We start from the raw sequence: 25,476 nt of genomic DNA, 5'->3' as shown, positions 1-25,476 counted from the left end.
CAGCTCCAAGGTGGTGGCGCGCCATAAACTTGGTGCTGAACAAAATCTGTAATTAGCACCATGGACTGCAAATGGTGTTGCCACCAGAGGACCTTGAGCTAGACGAATCGCATCATGGCTGATCTCTCATTAAAGCAGTGCTACAAGAGGTAAGTGTTGTTTTTACATGTTACAAAATGGCTATGCATGTAAAAGCATTTGTGATGTCATCTTTGATGTCGTGGGTGTTAGTCTTGGGAGTGCATGGTGGTGGCGCGAGTTATGGTTGCTTAGCTTACCATAACTGGCGAATTTCAAGGGTTTTTCGGTTTTACTTGGAACCATAACGTCTCTTTAACAACGTTTTTTCACTGAATTTCATAGGTTTTTAGTAGCGCAACTTAACCATAACGTCCCTTTAACAAAGTTTTTTCACTGAATTTCATAGGTTTTTAGTAGCACAACTTAACCATAACATCCCTTTAACAAAGTTTTTTCACTGAATTTCATAGGTTTTTAGTAGCGCAACTTAACCATAACGTCCCTTTAACAAAGTTTTTTCACTGAATTTCATAGGTTTTTAGTAGCGCAACTAACCATAACGTCCCTTTAACAAAGTTTTTTCATACATGTGGAAACATACCTGCACTCTCTGCAACAATGTGACACAAGAAGAAATCCCCAATGAACGCTTCATATATATATCAATACCAAATTGTGAATCCATTCCATTTCAGTGACTTGTACAAAATGCAAACCATGGTAGATTATGCTCTACCTGCAATTCAGATAATCGCTCCACGTTAGTAATACAAACACATAGTAAATACATAATAATAATGCTTCTACGTTACAATGCAGATGGTACCAAAAACAACTGCAAGCTGACTGGATTCACACATGGTCAAATATCACTTGGTAAGAAAACCTTCACAAGAGGTATAATCTATCACACAGGAGCCACAACCAATGCAGGGCTCTACACTGCATATATAAAAAAGAAATGTGGATGGTTTGAATGTAATGATAGTACCATTACTCTAAAGCAGAGATTTCCAGGAAATCTTACAAACGCTTATTTGATGTTCTTAAAACCAAAATTTGATAACTAAACTATATTTAAACCTTAAGTAAACTTGTGTTAAAAAAATATAAACTGTTAGAATTCTCCAAAAGCTATCTAACTGCTCAAAGATTCTACAACAACTAATCAGATAAATGAATACCACTAAATTATTCCAAAAAATACACAGTTAGAATACGCCAATTGGTATCTAACTGTCCCAAAATTTAACAATATCCAAATAGATAAATCAATACCACTAAAATATATAAAAAAAATAGACCGTTAGAATACGCCATTTGGTATCTAACTGCTCCAAAATTTTATAATATCAAAACAAATAAATAATATGTTACTGCTCCAAAAAAAACAACAAGCCAAAGTATAAAGCATTAGCCAGAAACAACAAGTGAACACTGAAAACAAACAAATAAACTGTAGCATAACAGAAAAAGGTTTTTTTTAATCCAACATGGATTTTTTTTTCTCCCACAGACCCAGTGATTTTAGCAACAAATACAGAAACTGAGCAAATTGCACAGTACTCTGATTTGTAATCTACTAAATATGAGGGTCCAAAAAAAAGTATATTGATTATACAATGTAATAAGTCATTACAAAATGCTAATACCAACATGCTATTTTCTTTTTTCACAGAAATGAACAAGAAAAACATGGACTCCCGTTACTAGACCAAACAGTAAGTATACAATAATAAGGAGAACCATAGCAGCATATCACATCCATAGTATCTAATAGCTTTGTTCCTTATACATTTGTTTTTCACCCAAAGTTATAAGCAAATATGAATGTGATATGCTGCGGTGGCCATGCACCCAAGACTCTATGCCCTGGCAACAACCACCGCAGCATATCACATCCATAGAGTCAAACATTTCAACTATGGTCTAAGGAAACTTTTAATGTCCCCGCATTATGAGTTTTCTTAGAACACTTTCAACTTGCCAGCGAACAATACGGACAGCGTCCTCAGGACACCCCCATTTTGTTTATTTGCGAACATTTCAGGACACTGCGAGTATTCTTAGAACAGTTTCAGTTTGCTTGCGAACAAAACGGACACATATTGAGTCCTCAGAACACCCCCCATTCAGTTTATTTAGAACATTTCAGAACACCTGTGATGTCCGCAGACAAATCGAACACAAAAAGAACGTCTAACACATAAAAAACACAACTTTCATCCTATCTCATACACTCCCACTCTCCCCAAACACTCCTACACACCAACATACTCTACTAAATACAAATTTTGAACAAAGTTTCACCGCGCTGTCCGCGGACAACCGCAAGTCCAAGATGGCGGGCGCTACTGAAAATCTGACGCACTTCACGCTCCACGCCGTCCAATCAGCGAACACGTTGCATGTCCGCGAACATCACGCAAGCCGATTGGCCAATCAGGACACTGTCCGCGAAGCAAACAGGGAAGTGTGTCCGCGGACCAAACACAGATATCACTAATTTCTTTTTACCTACTTTTTGGTCATTTTAAAAAAAAACTACTGGACGGATTTTCACCAAATTTGCAAAAGCACGCTTTCGGGACCAAGCCGCTGTTCCTGGTCCAAATTTGGTAAAAATCCGTCCAGTGGTTTGGGCTGTAGACGCGAGCACATTTTTTTTCCCATTCAGTCTATGGGAAAAAAAAAGTTTTGGGACCCCCCTATAACTTTGCCCCCCCTGGACAAATCCTCACCAAACTTTGCAAAAGAATTCAGAGTGACCCAACTTCACGGACACACTGGGGCCTTGGCAGGATTCTCAAAGGAGTCCCGCTGAAGGCAAAGGTACAAGAAGGACCTCCCCCACCCTGCAAGGCAGAAGAATGACCAAGAACAGACAAGCAACAAAGAAATGGCCAAAAAAGAAAACAGTCACCATTGGTGACCCTCTTATGTATTACCCCGGCTGTGGGCACAGCCTGCGAGTAAAAATTACACAGCAAACGGTAGAACATGTCTTCTGCCACAAGCCATTCAGGTATTCTTGTCACTATAACAGAAATGTAACAGAAGTGAGATAGGAGATACAGTGTAACCCCACAGCACTCCACATAAGGTTGTGTGTGCTGATCTCACAATATAAACGTACAAAGGATAAAAAGTATCCCCCTACTCTTCTGAATATGTGTTCTTACAAGGAAAATTAAATTAAATAAAAATGGAAGCCCGAGGGGCTCCCCAGAAACATTGCAGAGAAAATGTTTTGTGTTGCAAAAGTAAATTACAGATGCAATAAATTTGGAGAAAAGCATGAAAAATAAAGTATCAAGAGACACACAAATGACTCCCATAGTCAAAATAAAAGAAGAGGTGAGTGGGGGAAAAGGTTCCCACTCACACAGGAACACAGACAAAAAATCCAGCAAAATGTGCTGACGGTCTCATCTACCTAACACACAGTGTAAATAAAGCGTGCATAAAGGTTTGACAAAATATTATCCATATTGGTTACTCAAAATCAAAATTGTACACTTACATAATAGTTCTTGTTTGTGAATGTCTTGACTTGACAAGTGTGAAACTTAATTGTGTTGCTCGACGCATGTCATCCCACTGTTCTGAAATATTAAAATGAACCTACTTTGCTCGTCTTTATGGTCGTAGTTAGAAGTGTCAGCAGATATTTCAGAAAATAAATAATACGTTCAACAGAAGTACGGTACTACTGTGACAAATCCAGGGAAGTTGTCCCCTCTCCCCAAGGTGGAGCCACCCCTTTGGGACTAGTGAGGTGAGCCCATTAAGCCTAACACCCACTAAGTGACAACGAAAGCAGCATCCCACTGGAAGTGACCCACGTTAGAGGCTCTTCTTTAACACAGGGATATTTTTGTATGCTCCATTTTCCCAGGCAGAGATGGATTATGTGGTAATTGCAGAAGACAAGTGTGTGAAGATTCATACCGAAGTAGCCGGTGTACTTCCTAATCCTGTATTGTCTCCAATTTTGAATAAAGCCCCAGGCCAATGGAATGCGTCCTCTCCTTACAGGGAGGAACAAAAATGACCCATAAGTGTGATACAAGAGGAAAGAGCAGGGGAGAGAGTCTGAAGTCAGTGGAGCAACATAGAGGAGGGCCTGTCCCCCTTTGAGGAAGAGCCAGTAAGGAGTCCGAGTCCCACTTAGATGGCATGATATGATGCGCAGAAGAGCAGGAAAGCCTGCACAGTATTGCTACCTGGGAGGAGCCAGAGAGCTGTGAAATCTTGAGAGAGATACAACCAAACGGAGGGTGGTTCACAGCACCTGCTGGATCAGATGACGAAGTCCCTTGCCGAACTGGCAGGAGACACTGAAGCCCATGCAGCAATGGGTAAGTCCGAGGAGGAGCCCGGACCATGCTGATGCCTCAGCTGAGGAGGCCCTTTCCCTGGATAATGCCACTGCAGCAAACCAGGTATCCATAGCGTCCCAGTAGGCGGAAGGAGGATGAGTAGGACCAGCAATACCCAAAGAGGGGTTGAGAGGCAGAAGACCTCATGAGTGGCTAGGAAACCGAAAAGCCCAAGAGGAGCTGTGAAATCAAATAGCCCAAGAGAGGCTGGAACCCCAAGAGGAGCTGAGAAAGAGAATTGCCCGAGAGGGGCTACAAGTCCAAGAGGGGCTGAGAGAGCAAGTAACCCGAGAGAGGCTGGAGGATAGGGCCATAGGGCAGGGTGAGAATCAGTCAAGACTAGAACAGGGCTTCAACCAAATGACCTCAGTAGGTTGGATGAATCCCAAGGTCCCCATGGAGCGCAGGAGCCAAAAGGGCTCTGAGCCGAGCCTGAAGAGGCTCAGTCATATAAAGACATTGACAGGAACTGTTTGGCATATCAGATGTGTACCAAATAGGGGGCCAGGAGACCTAGAGACATTTCCTATTCTTTTGCACATCAGGCGGGAAGCCGTCAGCAGAGTTGACAAATGTTCTTAATGAACTGCAGAGAGGACAGTAGAGTGGGGTGGGGCAGAACCCAGCCAAGAGCTTGTAGTTTGGGCTGAAGGCCTTTGGGAAATCTTTTATGTTCATGTTAGATATTTTCCTTTTCAGTGGTAGGGACCAGGATCAAGCGAGCTTAGGTTTTTCTAGATGGCAGATGGACTTCATGTTGTGTATCACCCTTTTGAAATATTTTCTTTCGCTTAGCGTAGGGAGTAGAGGCATACGTTTAGTATATGGTTTTGACACAATATAAAGGAGTCACTTTGCAAACCACAATGAGTTGTATGTCTCCATATACTATTATCTTTGGGTTCGGGTAATGTTGAACAAGAAAATACTAGCACAAGAATCGTATTTTTCAACCGTGTACAGCAGGTATAACTTCAGGTTAAATGGTTTTAAATGATCTGTTCCAATGATGGCTTTTCTCAAATGTTCCAATACTACCCGTCAGCATAGCATGTGGTTCCTCCACGGTTGTCAGACTAACAGGGATTTACAGTTTGTATTGATCACCGGGAAAACACTAACGACAGTTCTCAATCAACGTAACACAGCTCTAAAGATGGTGACTGTCATGTGTCCCAGTAAAATTAGTAAAGATACTACGTGGTCCCTTCATGGTTGTTGTTGCCAGCCCAAAATGGATTTCAAATTTATGAAGTAAAGCATAAAGGTTCTAATAATGAAAATGGTGGTTGCCACATGAGTAAAAGAAATAATGAAAATCGTTCATAATAATATTTGTGAAAGTGGCAGGTATCAAATGCGGGACTAAAACTACTGAAAAGACTAAATGCCTGATTCATGGAATTATTTGAGTGAAAAAGGCAGATTTGCGCGCATTTCTGCCCGAAAATCCCCATACTTCAAACAGGGATTTTCGGGCAGAAAAGCGTGCAAATCTGCCTTTTTCACGCAAATAATTCCATGAATCAGGCCCTAAAATGTTAAGTTATTGAAAAGACTGACTATAACAGAAATATGATCTGTTATGAAACGTAAATATGGAGAAACTGAATCTCTGTGCAGGTTAAGATTATTTAAATCAATGTGAATTATGTACATGTGTAACATTGCTTGCTCTAAAATAATGGCACTTATCAAGTCACATTAGACCTGATAAAAGTACTACAGAATAACTCGAAGTGTGTCAGTTCTGTTCATAATATGCATACCAAAAAATGCTTATTGTACAACAGATGTCACGTGGTTTAATGTTAAAAACAGCCTCGGTCCCATGTAGATTTATAATTAAACCAAATAAATATTAATATAATTACATTTATGAAAATCTATCGTAATCTCTTTGCTTGGAAATTTTGGTGCATTTAAATAAACTCATCACGAAACGCCTCTGACCACATAATCTAAAGACTCTGATACTCTGCAATGAGACTGTCAATGTGATACCATGTTAACAATGGCCAAATGTAGTAACGTTGCTATAAAACACTATAGGCTTCAGTCTAAAAAAAGAACACAAATATTTTACATTATTTATCTGCGCTACTTTAAGAAATTAGCAGGTCACCTTATTCACAAAGGTGACCTGTACATTTCTATGGGGCAATGCCACAGTCTAGCCCAACACTAATGTATGACAGGCTCTCAGCCCCTATTGCGAAATGCTTCAAAGTAAAAAAAAGTGTTTCTATCCCTGTTTTAGGGATAGAAATGCAAGTGGGATAGCAACTATCCTATTGAGGACATCGATATTGAGGATTATCGATAGCACAGCTATTCCACTAAATGTATTGCAGTATCAGTGGAGAGGGGGTCGCTGAAGAAGCCAGCAATGCTGGTAAAAATCCCAAGCTCAGGAACGTCAGAGATGATTCATGTTGATTAAAGTCTTTTTCATTAGTCAAAGAGGATTATTTGTAATTACAGTGGCAGTGTTGTAATTGGAAACATATATAAACTACTCAGACCTCTTAAAACACAACCCGCACAAATCAAGATTGAAATCCACCAAGATTAAACATTCTATAGAGTATAGCAATAACATGATCGTAAGGTGCAATAGCTGCATAGTCAAAGGCTTCAATGGTGGTACGCATATGTCGATGTTCCAAATGTTAGAAGGCTGTAGTAGGTGGGATAATGTCTGTGTTTTTAGAATCCCTGAAGGAATGGAGGGAAACAGCCCAGTCTTTTTTATACACCCGTGGCTATCAGAGTCTAAGATATGAGCCATCACTGAGATGAGATAAGACCGGCCCTTAGAAAGTGGGATCTTAAACATGCCCTATTAGATCCAGCATGGATTATCGTGACCAAAGAGGGTAAAACTAAGGAGCCAGATCTCCCACAATTGTTCTAAGACTCTCTAGAAACATCAGAAGTAGGCTATTTTGCCACATCTTGTGTTGCCAGGACTTCATATCCCAGCAGCCCGCCTGTCTATTTAATTTTATAAATCCGGCCTGCGCCGGTATAAAAGGAGTCTACCTTGCCGCTGCCCTTGTTGTGCACTGTTTAATTTAGATGTGATACTTATCCGAATTCTAGTATTGTAAACGTCGTAGAAACTCTTTTGTTTTAATTGTTGCACCTGCTGTATTTCAGACAGCACAAGTGTGAATGAAAATAATGAATGAATAAATGATTGCTACACATATGAGAAATGTAAAGAGTTTAAAAATACTTCACTGTTGAAGTCACAGCCAAGAAAGTCCTCATCTCGCCAGAACTGCACTGAAAAGCTCCAAAAACAGGTAGGCAGAGATATTCCCTCATCAACGGGATAATGGAAGCAGTGTGTCACTCTTCCACGGAGGCTTTCTGCTTACTGCTGTTGTGCCCCTCGTTGTAAGCCATCCACAAATGCGTGATGGCATTTTCCAGAACTTTCTGGCTTTCATAGTTCACCTCTTGCTAGTTCCAATCGGCCCCAGGCCAGAGTGACCCATGACAACCCCAAGAGACAAACCTTTCCCTTTCTCATGGAAGAGCGAAAAAACAGCATAACCTTTCCTTAGGCACTACAACGTTATCAGGCACCAGCTGGCACCTTTATACTAAAAAGTCTTTGAAGCAATGCAGAAGCGAGAAAAACTTGTTTGCTAGTGGACGAGTATGAACAATATTCAGAGTTCACATTAAAATGCAGATATTCACTGAGGCCGGAAGAAAAATGTCCATTTTGATTCTGGGAGCACCCAAAATGCACTACACACAGACGCCATGTTTTTAGTTAAAAAGCATTACACTAACCAAATTCAAGTTAAGTTCACCTCATATGACTCAAAAAATAATAAATAGAAACTCCAACCCACAATGCCACCACAGAGGTCAGATACCCCTAGTCAAATGAAACCAACAAAGGGGCATATACATATAACTAGCAATACAGGTCCAGTAAACACAGGAATTACATGCCTAAGCATTTCAATACACAACGTATGGATACAACGAGGCCTATGCAGATCACAACATTGAATTCACCCTCATACAGATGGCATATATGAATGTCTTTGTCAAGGTTAATTCCATCACATCTTTTCCCTTATCTCCCCGCATTCATCTACTGCAAAACCAACCTGTTACCCGGGCACCATTGACTGGTGGCCTGGCTTCATCATGATCATGTCTCTTGGGTGTGCAAGGAAAGCTTAACCAATACATCCAATACCAAGTTCCATACTGCAGGGGCTACCAAGCACAATTGTAGCACAAACTTCAATTAAATCCCTCTTAAACAGAGATTATTCTATTGGGTCCTAAAAACACCCTGAGCTCCCAATCCAAGCTGCCACCTTGTTCTATGTAGTTTGATCTCCCAACATCCTTTGCTGACCAGGTAAGGAACTTGGGATGCATCTGGCAATCAAACATTGACCTTGTAGGGAAAGCTATCAAAGTGATCTATTTTCGCCTTTATTTCCTACGTCCTATTCTCCTCTTCCGTCCAGATTCACACCGACCTATAGTGGTGGGTTCTTTGATTCATTCTAAACTGATTTACTGTGACTTTTCTGGACAGGTTCCTGGCAAATCAACTTAAATGGCAACAAATAGTACAAAAATCTGCTGTGAAGCTTCTTTTTAAGATCCTGAAAATGTTCATAGTTTCCCCATTTCGGAGGATGCTCCATTTGCTGCTAGTTCAACAATCACCTTCAAGATCCTCTTTGTTGTTTTTGAGTGACTTAATGGACATGTCCCTGCTTATGGAACGCACTGCACTACCCATCGACAAAATAACTTGTACCGGGCATTTGGAAAATGTTTGAAAACATATCTTTTTCAGTAACTTCTAGTTACCAACTCTAATGAGTACACCTATACAATCTGGACCCAGAAGCAGTATAGTCTGCCTGTCAAAGGAGATATGCGCACGACAAATAACTCAAATCAGATATAATCAAAATCACATCTTGGGTCTATCACGCAACCACTTCTGCACTATGTCTAGGAAATACTGGCAAGAGACTATAAATTGCATTATTGTTATGTATTGGTTGACATGAGAGGTCTTCTCTGCCACACTTACAAGTGGCAGACTGGGGCAACCACTGCCTATTACCACAAATGCATCCAAACTAATGCAATTGCATCCCTTTGCCCCTCAACTTCATCGTTTACACCATCTACATTTATATTGTGAGTCTGTTCCATATTAATACTTCTACCGCACCTCTCTCTACCTCCTGTGCCCTCACTCCTTCCTCCTGCTAACCAGACTACAGTCTGGTCTTCCCCAGGCAGGAGTGCAACACGCCATCCTCTCAGTCAAAGTGCTGGTGGCTCAAGACCATTCTGGTGGTGATTGGTGCAATATAAATGCTGTATAACACAACGGGACTCATCACGAGTTGGGCGGTATCCCGGCTGTAATATCGCCCAACTGTAATAGCCTTAGGACCACCGGTCCGTCGGTATTACTGCCGGATCATGGGTTAGGCGTTAACAGTAAATCCCCTTTCCCCATGGGGTCCATTGGATTCAATGGGCTTTTTCAGTGCTAATACTGCGGGCTAATACAGCCGGTAGTAATACCGCCGAAAGTAGGACGCTAAATGGAATTTTCACCTGCAGAAATAGCTGGAGGTAAAACAGCCCATATAGTGCCCAACTCGTGATAGGGCTAGCCCTTAAATGTGGCGGTAATACCGCGACCGCCGCATTTAAGGGCTGCAGCCCAACTCGTGATGAGGCCCCATATCTGAATGGGCATTTATGAGGATGCACCGGAATTCTAGAGGTGGAATGAATGACGACTTTCAGGATTTGAGGGTGGTGCTGGTGGCTGTTGGGTGGGGGGGAGGGTGGGGTTGGAGGCTCAATGACTGCAATGGGTGATCTTGGCTCAGTGAGTGGGTGGGTTTCCACTTGTGGGTACAAAGCTTTAGGTGTGATATTTTGCTGTGCAATGTGTATGTTTCTATTGTAGTGGTCTTGACAGTAGCGGGATATGAGAGAGGTGATTGAGGTAGATGTTATTTGGCCAGCTGAGGGATACAGGGGCTAAGGATGTGGGGCAGAGTGTAGTCTGCCAATGGATAAAAGCAATTGCAGCTACAAATGACATGTTTATGGCCATAAAAGGAGTTCACAATCATTCAGATACCCCCACTAAATGTGGGATGAAAGTGGAGAGTTTTTTATGCAATTATAGGTAACCCACAGTAGATGGAATTGTAGAGAGGCACGGGTGAATTAGATGGTATTAAAGAGCATTTCGAGTTGATGCAGCATTGCAGATACAACCTGTGTGCGTGAGATAGATCAGACTGCAAGAATTAGAGCTGGACACAACAATGCATTCACATCAGCTTGAGCTATTTAGGTGAGGTTAGACATTAGGATGGCCTTGGTTGGTGCAGAATATAGAAAGAGCTAGATACAGAAATTACAGAACCAACTAGCTACTGGTAGAAGGGATGTTGTATACAAAATATGGAAGTGAAGAAAGAGAAGATCATATATAACTTCCATGACTGAGTGTTTACCTGAATCAAGTAGCATTTCACGGATTGGGTTGGCAAGGTCCTAGATGGGTCCGATTAAATCAGCAGGTGGAACTGTGCAGTGCTGGGTGGGAAGGAAGATGGTGTTGGCAGTAATTTGTGGTGTTGGCAGACACTCTTTGAGCACTGCATATGCACAAAGTCATATCACCACAGTAGTGTCCTGGCTTTTTGGCTTTTCAATCCTTTGGGCTTATAACTCAATTAAGTGGTTTTGAAGATGCCGTGTAATAAGAAATATCTTCAGGGGTGGCTTGTCTATAACGGGTTACGAGACACTAACCCGCCACCCATTATCGAGTGATAAAGCAAGCCTTGTAAAAACACTAAGTGCTCCTGGGCTGGCGTTAATTGTCAGAGGGAAATGTGATGCCCCTTTGACAATTTTAGTTCTCCAGCACACGTGCCCACTGGGCCAAGTGCAGACAGTGGTGTTTTGACGCCGCAGCTTTCCACAACCCACTGGTGATGCAGGCTGGCGAACTGCAGGCCTAAATGTACATAAGGTATTCTGCATCTCCTTGCACATGTATGTCTCCCATGGCGGTCAGATGGAGGTGCTCTGGGTCTACAACGCATGTGCAGGAATGGGGAAGCTCTCCCTGCTTCCTGGCTATTTCTGCATGCTGCACAGAAGCCAGAGGGCCTTCAGTACAGGCAGTATCTGCAGTCCAGACCCAGGCTGCAGGTAGTAAAAAATGATTGTTTGTGTTTGTATGTATGCATGTATGTATATGTGCAAGCATGCATATGATTCTTGCGATATGTAAGGGCTTCTGTGAATAAGAAAGTGTATGTTTGTGTGTGCGCCTGAATGAGAAAGTGTATGTGGTATGGGTGAACGAGTGAATGACACAGTGAGAGTGTATGAATGCTTTATGGGTGCATGGGTGAATGTGAGATTGTATGAATGGCTGTATGAACCTTTGTGTGCCGGGGATTGGCCCCGAATTGTGGGGATATGGGTGTGGTCCATTGTGTGGCAGCAGCCATCACATGTTTTCTTACTGTGGCAGGGTATTTTATACTGGGCATCAAGGGTGAAACCAGCATCTTGAGTGTTCTTAAGTGGCCGTCCTGGCCTACCTACATGGCGCCAGTCTTGACATGACAATGCATTACTTACCGTAAAAGCATTTCTGATGGTTGTATCTGCTTAGATTCACATGCTGTGCATAGGTCCGACATCCAGTGGTCACTGCGGAGTATTGCATTTTGTTTTTCGTAGTCGAAAAGGGGGCGTCGACAAGGCGTGTCTGTAACACTATCCCTATAGTGACGTGTGTTGTACCCACAATCCCTCACGCGTCGAGGTCCCTCTGTTTGTATTTTTCTGCCCTGAGGGAGCCTTCTAGACGTGAGTGAGTACAGAAAAGAGAGAAATATAGAAAGATGTCTATGTTCCTTCCATCCAAGCGGGGAGGAAGGGTGGGCGCATGTGAATCTAAGCAGATACAACCATCAGAAATGCTTTTACGGTAAGTATTGCATTGTCTTCTGATGTTTGTTAATCCGCTTAGAATCACATGCTGTGCATAGACTAGCGAGCAGTACCTGGAGTTGGCGGTGGGTTATGAGAAGGAACAATAGAGAAAAGATGTCTTAATACTGCCTGTCCCACCTGGGAGTCAGATCTAGAGTGTGCATCTAGACAGTAGTGTTTTGTAAAGGTGTGCACAGAACTCCAGGTAGCCGCTTTGCAGATGGACTCAAGGGGAACATTTGCAATGAATGCTATGGACGCCCCCGTGCCTCGAGTAGAATGTGCTCTTGGCCTAAAGGGCAGTTCTCTCTTAGCAAGAGTGTAACAGAGAGTGATGCATTGTACAATCCATCTAGAAATAGTGGACTTTGAAACTGCATCCCCTTCTCTTCCTGCTGCCACCGAAACGAAGAACTGATTAGTCTTCCTCAGTGGTCTGGTTCTTTCCATGTAGAACATGACCGCTCTGCGCACATCTAGTGTGTGCAGAGTCCTTTCTCCCAAGTTGGAAGGATTTTGAAAGAACGCTGGTAGTTCTATAGACTGGTTTACATGGAATTTTGAGATGAATTTTGGAGCAAACCTTGGGTGAGTGCGTAGAACCACTTTATCTTTGTGAACTGTAACAAAGGGGTCTAGAGCAGAAAGAGCCTGTAGTTCACTTACTCTCCTTATGGAGGTGATAGCTATTAGAAAAGCAGTCTTAAGGGTGAGGTCTTTAAGAGATGCTTTGTGCATGGGTTCAAATGGTGAGCCCATGAGTTTGGTAAGTACCACGTTAAGGTCCCATCCGGGAGCTGGGTCAGCTATCGGGGGGTGTATTCTCTTTACTCCCTCCATGAAGGCCTTTATAACAGGGATCTTCCACCACGACACTTTGAGTTGGGAAGTGGTGTATGCAGAAAGTGCCGCTAGGTGGACTTTAATGGAATTGAACACTAGACCGGAATCCAATAAATGGGTCAGGTATAGAATAATATGTGTGGGAGAGCAGTCAATTGGGTTGATGCTCTTTCCTCTGCACCAAATGACAAATCTCTTCCATTTGCTAGAATAGCAGTGGCGAGTGTTAGGTTTTCTGGCTTCCCTGAGGATGTCCATGCATCTCTGTGGGAGCTGTAGATGTCCAAATTCTATGATCTCAGGAGCCAGGCTGCTAAATTCATGTTCTGGGGGCATGGATGCAGAGTCCTGCCCTTGTCTTGTGACAGCATGTTGTACGGGCAGGGGAGTTTCACTGGGGGAGATAGAGACATCTCCATCAAGTGAGCGAACCATGGCTGTCGGGCCCACATTGGAGCCACCAGTATCATGGTTACTTGTTCCTGGTGCATCTTGTGCACTACCTTGTTGAGAAGGGGAGTAGGGGGAAAAGCGTAAACAAATCTCCCTGACCATTGAATCGACAGACCATTCCCCTTGGATTGGTTCTGGGGGTACCTGGAGGCGTAACTTTGGCATTGTGAGTTCTCCAGGGTTGCGAACAGGTCTATTTCTGGGAACCCCCATTGCGTGAAGACGTCGAAGACGATGTCTTCGTGCAGTCGCCATTTGTACTCTTCGGGCAGGGGGAAGTCTCTGCTGAGTTTGTCTGCCAGCAGATTGAGTTCCCCTGGACAATGTTATGACAGAAGGAACATATTCTGTTTGAGAGCCCACTTCCATATGTTTTGGGCTAATTTGGACAGTCCTGGAGAGTGGGTTCCCCCCTGTTTGTTGATGTAATACATGGCTGTGGTGCTGTCTGTAAGGACCATCACTGTCTTGCCTTGTAGGTGTTCCTTGAAGGCTTTTAGCGCCTTGAACACCGCTAGCAGCTCCAAAAGGTTGAGCCCCCCATCCTGTAAGGGATGCGTGTGTGGTTAGAGTGGCTTCCGCCGCGGGTGTGGCAAAGGGTTTCCCTTTTTCTAGGTTTTCTTTTGTCCACCACCGTAGCGAGAGAACTAAGGCCTGCGAGACCACCACTAGGTCGTCCCATAGTCCGCTGGCCTGACACCACTGGCTGTTGAGCCACTCCTGCATTGGGCGCATGCGCAGGCGCGCGTGAGGTACCAAATAAATACACAACGCCATCATGCCTAGCAAGCGCATTGCTTTGCGTACCGTCACCTCTCGACCGGATACATATTGAGGGATCTGAAACAACATGTTTTGGACCCTCTCTTTGGAGGGGAAGACGAGGCCGTCCTTTGTTTGAATTAGAGCCCCTAGGAATTGTTTGATTTGGCTGGGGTCTAGGCTGGACTTCTTTTCGTTGATGGAGAAGCCCAACTGGAACAAAAGGTCTACAGTCTTTTGGGTATTGGAGAAGCATGTTTCGTAAGAATCCCCTGTTATGAGCCAGTCGTCGAGGTAAGGGTAAACTGGGATGGACAACCTGCGCAGGTGGGCCGCTGCCACTGCCAGTACCTTCGTGAATACTCTTGGTGCTGATGCTATGCCGAAGGGTAGCACTCTGAACTGGTAGTGTTTGCCCTCTATCATGAACCGGAGGTATTTTCTGTGTGCTGGCAACATTAAAATATGAAAGTATGCATCTTTCATGTCCAATGTTGTCATGTAATCTCCCTGTGATAGCAGTGGGATCACTTCCTGTAGGGTCACCATACGAAACTTTTGGGGTTTGATAAACTTGTTCGCTGGGCGCAGATCTAATACAGGGCGCATGGTTAGATACTTTTTGGGTACAAGGAAGTACACTGAATAAATACCTTCCGTTACCTGAGATAGAGGCACGACCTCTATGGCTCCTTTTTCCAGCAGTTGCTGTACTTCTTGTAGAAGGATGGCAAGATGTTCCGGTGACATGCGTCGTCCCCTCGGGGGTTTGTATGTTGGGGAACTGTTGAATTCGATGCAGTATCCGTGGGCTACGGTGGAAAGTACCCAGCGGTCTGACTTATCCCCTCCCATGCTGGAAGAAAGGATGTTATCCGGCCCCTGACCAGTGTTGCATGGGAGGGGACGCGAATCTTCGCGTCACTTGGTGTTGTTAGGGGCTTGGGAACCTCTGGGGGTGGACCCACGCCCTCTTCCTTTGCCCCGGCGCTGTCCTCTTTGGCTGTACTGGCCACTATTGGTCTGGAAATTGGTGGCAGGGTACTGTTGCTGCTGGTTTTGTTGTTGGCGTTGGCCACGAAAAAAGCGTTTATTACCATAGCCGCGCCTGGTAGCGGGCTTAGAGATTTGGTCAAGAGTTTTGATCATATCGAACTCTTTTTTAGCCATCTCCAGAGCCTCATCCACCGCTTTCCCGAAGAGGTTTGAGTCTTCAACAGGTTTATTTATTAAAGACGCCTGTGTCTCCAGTTTGAACCCTGAGTTGCGTAGCCATACGTGTCGTTTTAGGACTATTCCCTGAACTAGGGAACGTCTCACAGTTTCTGCCGCATCCAGAGAGCTCTTTACAATACTCTGGTTGACCTGGGTTCCTTCGCCAATAGTTGAAAGCAGGCGTGTACGTAATGGTTCCGGCGCTTCTTCGGCGTCCTTGCGCAGTTTGGCCCACTGCGCGTCCGCATAGCTAGCGAGCAAAGAATTGTTGTTGGCAATTCTTGCCGAAAAGACGGCCGAGGATGTAATTCTTTTTGCAAGGGCATATAACCGCTTGCCCTCCTTGTCAGGTGGTGCCTCACTGGTGGAAAGAGGTACCCCTGCCCTCTTTCTTGTGTTGGTTACCACCAGGGAATCCGGAATGGAATGTCCCCTGATGTACAGCGGGTCTGAGGGTGAAGGAGTGAAAAGTTTTTCAATTCTAGGATTGACCCCTCTGATTAGTGCGGGTGTGGACAACGAAGGGATGATTCTTCTCCTCACAGAAGCGAGGAGGGGAATTGTCTGACTGACCGGGGGTTTCTCCTTAATTACCCTTTCTACAAAGTCTAATTCAGGGGAGAGCTCCCCAGTGTCCAGTTCGAAGTGTGCTGCTGCTCTACGCAACAGGGCATTAAATGTGGGTTGATCGTCAATGGGAGACGTGTTTCTAACAGGTGAAATGTCAGGAGGATTTAGGTTCAGGGCATCAGTGTCGGAATATATTGATGGTGATTGCCAGGGGTGAGAAGGTCCTTCTTCTGGATTTTCTCCGAAGCCTTCTCCTACCAAGTCTGGGCTGTCTTCCAGACCTTCCTCCTGGTTCCGTCCGTCTTCCTCGTCCATAAACTCATCCTCTTCCTCAAAATAATGTTCTTCCCCAGTGAGGTCATACACACTGTGGAAGTCTGAGGCTGTGTCCTGGTGGGGATTGCCTAATCTTGGAATTTTGGCCCTGGGGTCCTCCTGAGGCCCTTCTCTTATTCTCTTTGGAGTGGGAGGGTTTTGGGCATTCATAAACCTCTCCATTCTTTCCATGCAGAGATGGAGCCTCTCCATGGTTTCATGGGGTACCCCTGAGCGGTCTAGCGGGGGAAAATTGGTGTCTTGTAGCTGAAAACGGCTCGACCTCTCCCATAACGTCATAACGTCGAGGAAAGTGTCCCGTCGCCCTCCGAAAAGCCTTCAGGTGTGCTGGAAATCCCTTCGACTGAAGGAGATTGTCCCTGTGTTTTCGGCGTGTCTTTCGACCTTTGCGTAACGCTCGACGTGTCTTTCGGCGTACGCTTGTGGGCGTCGGCTACCACGATCCTCGCCAAGCTCTCAGCGACTCGTTTGTCAGCGGAGAGCTGTGGTTTCGACGTTATGGGTGTCGAACGCTCTACGGCGGTATGCGCTTTCTGCTGATGCACTCCGGCCGATGATTTGGGGGCGGCGCCCTTATTTGCCGAAAGCCCAGTCGCTGGTCGCGGCTGCGGTTGCGAGAGGGGCTTCGAACCCGAACGGTCCGAGGAGGCCGCCGGTGAAACCTGCGTCTCCTTGGGCGCTGATGCTCTCTTTGCCTTCGGCATGGGTTGTGTGTGCTTATGTGTGGTCTTGTGTGCGTCAGTGTCGCCGGGGTGTTCATCCCCATAAGCAGGGCGTGAGCCGAGCCCGTCGGGGCCGGGGACAGACGGCGCTCTCTAGGGGGGTTTACGACTTCCGTAGCGGAGGTCGTGGTATCACGTTCCTCGTCACTGTCGGAGGTAGCGACGGTGGGTGGAGCGTCGGCCTTCGACATAGCGTAGGCCACCCACCTTTTGACCCTACGGTCTTTTAGAGTCTTCGGCTTAAGAAGCCGACAAGCCGTGCAACCTTCCTCCTTGTGATCGAGGGGCAAGCAGCGGTTACACCGTGAATGCTTGTCCTTCCAAGTAAACTTGCCCTTGCAAAGCGGGCAAAACCTAAAGGGTGTCCTCTCCATAGCCGAGGCAATAAAACGTGATAACCACCCCAAGGGAAAGGAAGGGGAAAAGGAAAGGCATTCTCAGAAAAAAATTAGAGATGTCCCACGACCCCCACTCTCCCTATTGTATTTGGCCTGCGAGGCCAGGCCACGTGTTCGGCAACGCCGAAGGATCTCCTCCGCTCGTCCCCTCCGTCGAAGATCTTGCTCGGCGGAGACAGCTTCACGACAGCGTCGAGGGGGGGATCGATATGTTCTATATTAATATAGGAAACAACCAAAGGTCGAGGAGATGAAATCTGCAATGTCTCTCGAGGAGCTCCGCGTAAAGGCGACCATTAGCTGGGCGGAAAAAAACAATCTGAGGGACCTCGACGCGTGAGGGATTGTGGGTACAACACACGTCACTATAGGGATAGTGTTACAGACACGCCTTTTCGACGTCCCCTTTTCGACTACGAAAAACAAAATGCAATACTCCGCAGTGACCACTGGATGTCGGACCTATGCACAGCATGTGATTCTAAGCAGATTAACAAACATCAGAAATATTCTTACTGTGGCATGGAATTTTATTTTACTTGGAATCAAAGGTAAAGTGATAATGATGAGTGTTCTTGAGTGGCCATACTGGCTTACATTGGCAGAGCCAGTCTCAACTTATTTTCTTACTGTGGCATGGCAATTTGTATTGGACATCAAGGGTAAAGCCAGCATGATGAGTGCTCTTAGGATGCCATGCTTTGATACATTGTTGGCTCCATTGTGGACATATTTTCCAACTGTGGAATGGCGTTTCTTTACTTTCATCAAGGGTAAAGCCAGCATGAGTGTTCACATATAGCAATACTGACCTACATTGGAGGAGGCAGTCTGGGCATATTTCTTATTGTGGCATGCATTTCTTGTTGGCATCAAGGATAAAACCAACATGATGAGTGTACTCCCATGGCTATACTGATCTTCAATGGAGGAGGCAGTCTGGATATATTTTCTTACTGTGGCATGCATTTTGTATTGCCATCAAGGATGAAGGCAACATGATGACTGTTCTCACATGGCTGTGCTGGTCTAGAATGGAGGAGGCAGTCTGGACATATTTTCTTACCCATCAAGTGTAAAACCAGTATGATGAGTGGTTCTTTGTGGCAGTACTGCTCTACATTGGTGCAGTCGTTTTAGGCATTTTATCTTACTGCAGAATAGCATTTATACAGGCAAAACAAACAAGACCATGTTCTTACATTGGGATACTTCCAAATATGGTCAGAGCGAGCAAAGAGATGTTTTCTCATAATAGAATTTTTGGCACTATGGGCATAGCAAACATGTGTGTTCTTATATGGGAATATTGGCATATTTTGGTGAAGCCAGCATAGACATGTGTGGGCATAGCCAGCATGAAAAAGTTTCCTATACTGGCATATATTGTGGGCAGCGGCATTAGGAGAAAGGGTTGGAAAATGCTCCTGTGCGCTGTTGTCCCTACTTCGGAGAGAAACTCCCAAATCTCCCTTGCTTGGTTTGGGCTCCATGGATACACTCAGCCACTCGCACATATTTGTGAGAAACATTTAAGCCCCTGCAGTTAAATAATTCACCACCACCCACTGCTTTTCTGAATCCCCACACAAAAATTGTGATTTAGGCGGCTCCTTTTCCTGGAAGATCAGTGTTTGTGAAAAGCGCTAATTGAAAGACAAGTGTACATGTCATAGAGAAAATCCCTGATAATGTACATGGCAGCACAAGTAAGCAAGAATACAGTTTGGCCAAGTTCACCTGAAAGAAGAGCAAATGACTCAGAGCTATCATATAAGTAGGAGAGTTGAAACTGCATCATAAAATAGCCATTATTCCACAGAACTGAAGAAGAACGACTCTGCATTCCAAAACGAATAAACTTCAAATCGTTCCAGTGAACAGATTCAGCTGAAGCAAATAGTGTTGTTCTTTAAGCGGCATCACATTGTTATTAACTTTGTTCCTATTCTGTATGCAGCTGCTAATGCTCGCTGTCCGCCCCACTGACTCGTCTCTCTTCCCCCAGTCACAGGTGCAGCTGTAATTTCTGACGCCCCACAATATGAGATCCCTCTAACAGTGGACCTCTCCACTACGCGTGAAGCAGTCAACAGGGGAGTTCTATGGGGGTGCAAATATTGTGTATGCACAATGCACACTTCACATACGTTGTGAATGTGAATGTGCTGGGTGCGCACGAGTAAACAATTCGCCTGGCAAGCTGACATGTTAATTAAGGAACAAACCAATTTACATTTTGGTATAATAACAAAATAAGGTACTCACCAGTAGAAATGTCCGCACGGTTCGTATCTTGTTAAGTTCAAGGAGAAGTTTTTGTGCCTTTTCGTGGTTGCTGCAGTATTCATCATAAATACGAAATCTATCTTTCTGTTGTGGGAATAAATACATGTGTATTGTTTTTTAACTTATTTATTTATTCAAAACACAACTTAAATCAAGGTCAACATTAAATTTACAATATAATTGATATAGCAAACAATATCATATATATTTATATATACATTTAAAAAAAACTGAAACTCAGGAATTTAAACTAAAGAACACCAACCCCCACCCTATCCCACCGCACAAAAAGTACAGAATAGTAGAACTAATACATATCAAGAAATTTTCTCCAGATTTTGTCAAAAACTTTCGATTTTCGCTGACTTCGATATATCTCCTCTTCCATAATCACAAGAGCATGCATCTCCGAAATCCAGTCCTTTCATGCCGGTCTATTTGGAGACTTCCAGTTGGGGAGTATCACCTTTTTCCCAATTAAAGCACCTCTGAACAAAAACTTCTTTTGCGAAACTGAAAGAGCCTCCAATAGAACTTCACTGCCCAAGATCATAGTTTTAAAATCAAGACCAATTACAGTTCCTAGAACACATAAACACATTACACAAATATCTGACCAAAGACCCTTGTACCCCATAACAGTTCCATACCACATGTTCCAGCGTACCAACCTCAGTCAAACATTTCCAACAATCATCTGAGTCAGTAATCCCTCTTTTCATCAATCTTTCCGGCCTCCAGTATACTCTGTTTAGAATTTTTATCTGTCTTAATCTTTCACTTAGATTTATTGAACAAAGTTTCACATTCCCACACATACCCAACCACTCCTCTTGTGAGATATCATGTCCAATACGCGTACTCCATTCCTCTCTTAATTTTACATTTTCTTTGTAATTAGCCACAATTTGTTTGTACACTCTACTTGCAATTACACCTTCTCCAAGCCCCCTTTCAGGAAACAAAAGGTCTATATTTACCATGTCACTTCACTTCTCCAATGATCCTTTTCAGACATCTATAATCTGACTCTGTGTAATTTTCAATGTCCCATCTCTGACAAACCTCCATTCCAGAAATCCAATTTCCATTCTGCCACAAATCACCAATCCATTTTATACCACCAATAAACCAATTCGACCAAAACAGTGACTTCCCCTTTTCCTTAATCGCTGCATTTAACCAAACCGAAGCATTCAGAGATTTCAAGGCATCAGAAACCAAATAAGCATAGAGAGCTTTCCCACAATTTCTGTAAGTGGATTTCTATTACTAACAGCATTGGTCGTAGTAAGAACTGCCCTTGGTGTAAGCAGGCCTGCAAGGCTTGCCTCAGCAATTGCCCAATCATCAGGTTGTTCTTCAATTCTTCAATGAATGGTAAAATGAATTGACAAGAAAATGCTATATGATAAACCCGGAAATTAGGAATACGTGGGCCCCCTTTTTCCAGGGCAAGTTGAAGTTTCCACAATTACAATTTAGGAGGTTTCTTCTCCCATATGAATGATTGAATTAAGTTCTCTAGCTCTTTCCAATAGGATGTTTTAATTTCCAGTGGGATCATGCTAAGTATGTAATTAATTCTTGGTGCAGAAGGCATTTTCAGAGCATTTGTTTACACATAATGAACATTTTAAAAGAGCCCATCTTTCCAAACACATTTTTAGATCTTTGCACACCTCAGTCATGTTCTCATCAATCATGTTCTCTATCCTAGGAGTTAACCACACGCCAAGATACTTCATTCTCTTCCCACACCATTGGAAGCCCCACAATGTAACGAAAGATTTATCACATGCAAATGAGAAAGGCATAACTGCAGATTTTAGCCAATTGGTTTTATAGCCAGCAACTTTATAAAATTCATTTACAATTTCCATCAACACCGACAATGAGATATTTAGATTTTGTCAGCATAGAACCAAATCTTTTGTCCTTACCCATGAAATCCACTACCACACAGATCTTGACTGTTTCTTAAAGCAATTGCTAATGGTTCAATTGCCAAGACAAAATGTAGCGGTGACAAGGGGCAACCCTGTCTGGTACCCCTATCTAGGTCAAACATGTCAGATCGTAAGCCAGTAGTCCTGACATCTGCCGTAGGAGGCGCATATAAAAGGGCTGTCCATGAAATAAAACTTTCACCGAAGTTCATTATCCTCAAGACTGAAAAGAGATACTTCCAATTTATCCTGTCAAATGCCTTCTCTGCATCAAAAGAGAAGGCAGCCGTATCCTCAATTGAATTCTGGGCCTGGGATATCGACAGCAATAACTTTCTTACATTACTAGAGGTTCTAAGATTCTTAATAAAAACCTGATTGATCAACATGCACCAGGGTTTGTATCAAGTCATCAATTCTTAAGGCTAAGATCTTAGCCAAAATCTTATTGTCATTGTTGATTAAGCTTATTGGGAGGTAGCTTGCTGGCAGATTTCTGTCTTTCCCCTTCTTTAAAAACTCATAAATTGTTGCATGGTTTGTGGGTGGTGGCAGCACACCGTCCTTCTTCGAGGTGATATACATGTCCCTTAGTAATTCTAAAGCAGAGTCAGGAAGAATCTTGTATAACTCCACGGGTAGACCGTCTGGACCCGATTACTTCCCGTATTCAATTTGTAGATTGCAAGTTTGATATCTTCTGTAGTTATTTCATTTTCTTCTTCTGAGACTTTTGGTTTTACCAAGGAACTCAAGGAACTCAAAAAGGATTTGCCATCACCCGTTATATAATTCTGATACAATTTCATATAGTAGTTTTTAAAAATCTTATTTATTTCTACAGGATTAAATGTTGTATAGCCATCAGGCCTACAAATAGAAGTGATTGCCCAATCAGAATATTGCTGTCGAAGCCTGTAGGCTAGCCAGCGATCACATTTTTCGCCCCCTTGCTTGTAGGAACATTTGAGGTGAAACAGTTGTTTCTCTGCTCTTTCATTAATAATCCTATTAATCTCCCTCTTAAGATCACATAGTTCTTTCATTTTACCTGGACATGTAGGATTAGCCACTAAGACGTTAGTCACCTCTTTAATGCACTTTTCTAAATCCACTCTTGCTGTGTCCATCTTTTTCCTTCTCCCACTGGATAGACCTAAGATGAGGCCCCTAATAGTACATTTAAATAGTTCCCAAATTACTTTAATACTCATTCCCTCAGAACGGTTTTCTCTTACGAAATGGTCAGCCTCAGATCAAATTTTCTCAATCAATTCCTCATCCTGTAAAATTGAGGTGTTCATCCTGCAAGTAAAGGATTTACAAATTTCAAAATCTAGTTTTAAAGATAAAAAGATAGGTGCATGATCAGAAACCACGATACTTCCAATTTGCCCTGTTTTGAAGTTTTTGGTCATTTTGCCTCCCGTTAAAAGCATATCAATGCGAGAATAGGAACAATGAGAGTTGGAGTACAAACTAAATTCTTTCAAATGTGGATGTTCTAAACACCAACAATCTTTTAAATCATGCTCTGCTACCAAAGATTGAAAAGAGCAAAAATGAGGATCTCTCTGCGTCTCTACCCTACCAAAGCTACGATCTAGCAGTGAGTCCACCGCCAAGTTAAAGTCCCCACCCAAAATGATGTTGGGCGAGTCATAATCCTCGGTCAATTGTGAAATCTTTCTAAAGAAAGAGCCATCATCTATGGATGGTGCATAGATGTTACCTAAGGTCACATTGGTGCCTTGTATTTCCGCCAATAGAAGAATGATTCTTTCTTCTTTATCTGAATATTGACGCACAATCTTGATAGGTGCATTATTTCGAATCAAAATTGCCACTCCCTTAGATCTGGAAGAATAGCACGACCCAAATGCTTCGCCTACCCAAACCCTCTGCAAACCTTTGATCTCTTCCTTTAAAATATGTGTCTCCTGCAGGAAGTAAATATCACACTGCATGTCACTCATACAATTGAAAACCTTTTGTTCACATTATTCATTCCATTAACATTCCAAGACATCACCTTCAAATCGTGATTCATAGACAATGCCATCTCATTGAAAAAATGAAGAGTCACACTTGAAAGTAAAAGTTCTACAAAATAAATAAAGAATATAAAGAACCCCCCCCTATTTTACAGAATGCTGATATCCAACACTACAGAACATAAAACCCATATATCCCCAGCACCCGTCCCTAATTATAATAGGAACTCACTGAAATAAAAGCACAATAAATTTACATGTACACATTGCCAGTCAAATATTATCCCTGTCACCGAAGCAGGCAACATTACTGAGCAAAATAAATAACATTTTGTGTATTTAATCATCATATGCAGCAGATTAACCTGAAGCTGCCAAGCAAAATGGCCAAAAAGTATAATTCAGCCAAAAAGATGAAGTGGTTTAAAAAACAGAACATCAGACGGAGCCATTAAATGATCCTTAAAAGCGCTTGTTTCTGTAGACCCTAAAAACTATTAAATTTACTAAACAATCACTAATAACACATATCCTATATAATAGAAAAATGGTTATATCAATTGAGGGGTTAAAAGCACAAAACCATATCTAATACCCCATAAAATAAATACGTTCCTCTCCTAGACCATTTTTCTTATCATTTGCACCAAAGCACAAACTTGCACAGGTCACACACACACACATACTCTAGGATCTTAGTGTAGTACCTAAAACTCAAAAGGTACTAAATATATATACTAGGAGCTATGTGCAAACTTAACCAATTATAATGCTGAAACACCAATCCACACAGTCCAACAATCCAAAGGATATGAGTTTACATCACGAACAAAGTGCCACACATTCATATAAATTGGTTGGATAAAGATCATAGTGATTTAAAGAACTACAACATCTTTAATATATTATCAGGCTCCTATCAGGATTATAAAATCCAGCACAACCTCTCCTATAGCAATAACAAGTTGGTTATTCGATTTAATACGGATATAATAAAATTATACCTGGTAAACAGTACATAATCCAGCAACTTAAAACAACAATTCCAAAAACAAGCAGCGTGATGGTCACGCGAGAGAATGCAATGAAAATGTCACTAAATGTCATAAATATCAAATCTGAGTTCAAGATATCATATAATAGTTGCAAAAAGCTCCATCTCCGCGTACTGAAAAAGCGGAGTCGTATGGGCAAAGTTTGTGGTTCCGTAGATTAGAGAGCACTCACAGAATCTGGACAAGCGTTAAGCATAAAGGCAACGTTGCGAGCAGGCAATCTTACCAGGCAGTATTGTGACAAATCCCAAGGACCTCCATGCGTAGCCCAAGTTTTTATGAGGCGGTTAATGTGTTCCAGAATCAAAATGGAAGGTCAATTCTTTCTGTACTACTTCTGAGTACGAGCGTATTAAATATGTTACAGTTAGCACTAAACTGCTCACCTCCACTGACATCCAACTTCCGGGTCGCGTATTCCACATTCTTTACGTGAGT

At 43.0% G+C, this 25,476-nt stretch overlaps 1 protein-coding gene across 1 annotated transcript in view; it reads right to left on the bottom strand.

The window, feature by feature from the left end:
• PREX2 (phosphatidylinositol-3,4,5-trisphosphate dependent Rac exchange factor 2) overlaps positions 1 to 25,476 on the bottom strand; it is a 1,458,907-nt gene that overhangs the window by 1,145,640 nt on the left and 287,791 nt on the right. The window contains exon 5 of the mRNA XM_069621155.1: positions 20,020 to 20,124. Within this exon, the coding sequence (XP_069477256.1) occupies positions 20,020 to 20,124 (105 nt within the window). The remainder of the gene's footprint in view (positions 1 to 20,019; positions 20,125 to 25,476) is intronic.

Source organism: Ambystoma mexicanum, chromosome 5q (genome assembly GCF_040938575.1).
Source record: "Ambystoma mexicanum isolate Mex_15411 chromosome 5q, UKY_AmexF1_1, whole genome shotgun sequence".
Lineage (NCBI taxonomy): Eukaryota > Metazoa > Chordata > Amphibia > Caudata > Ambystomatidae > Ambystoma > Ambystoma mexicanum.
The sequence above is the reverse complement of the archived record's forward strand: the minus strand, read 5'-3'. Positions and strand labels throughout refer to the sequence as shown.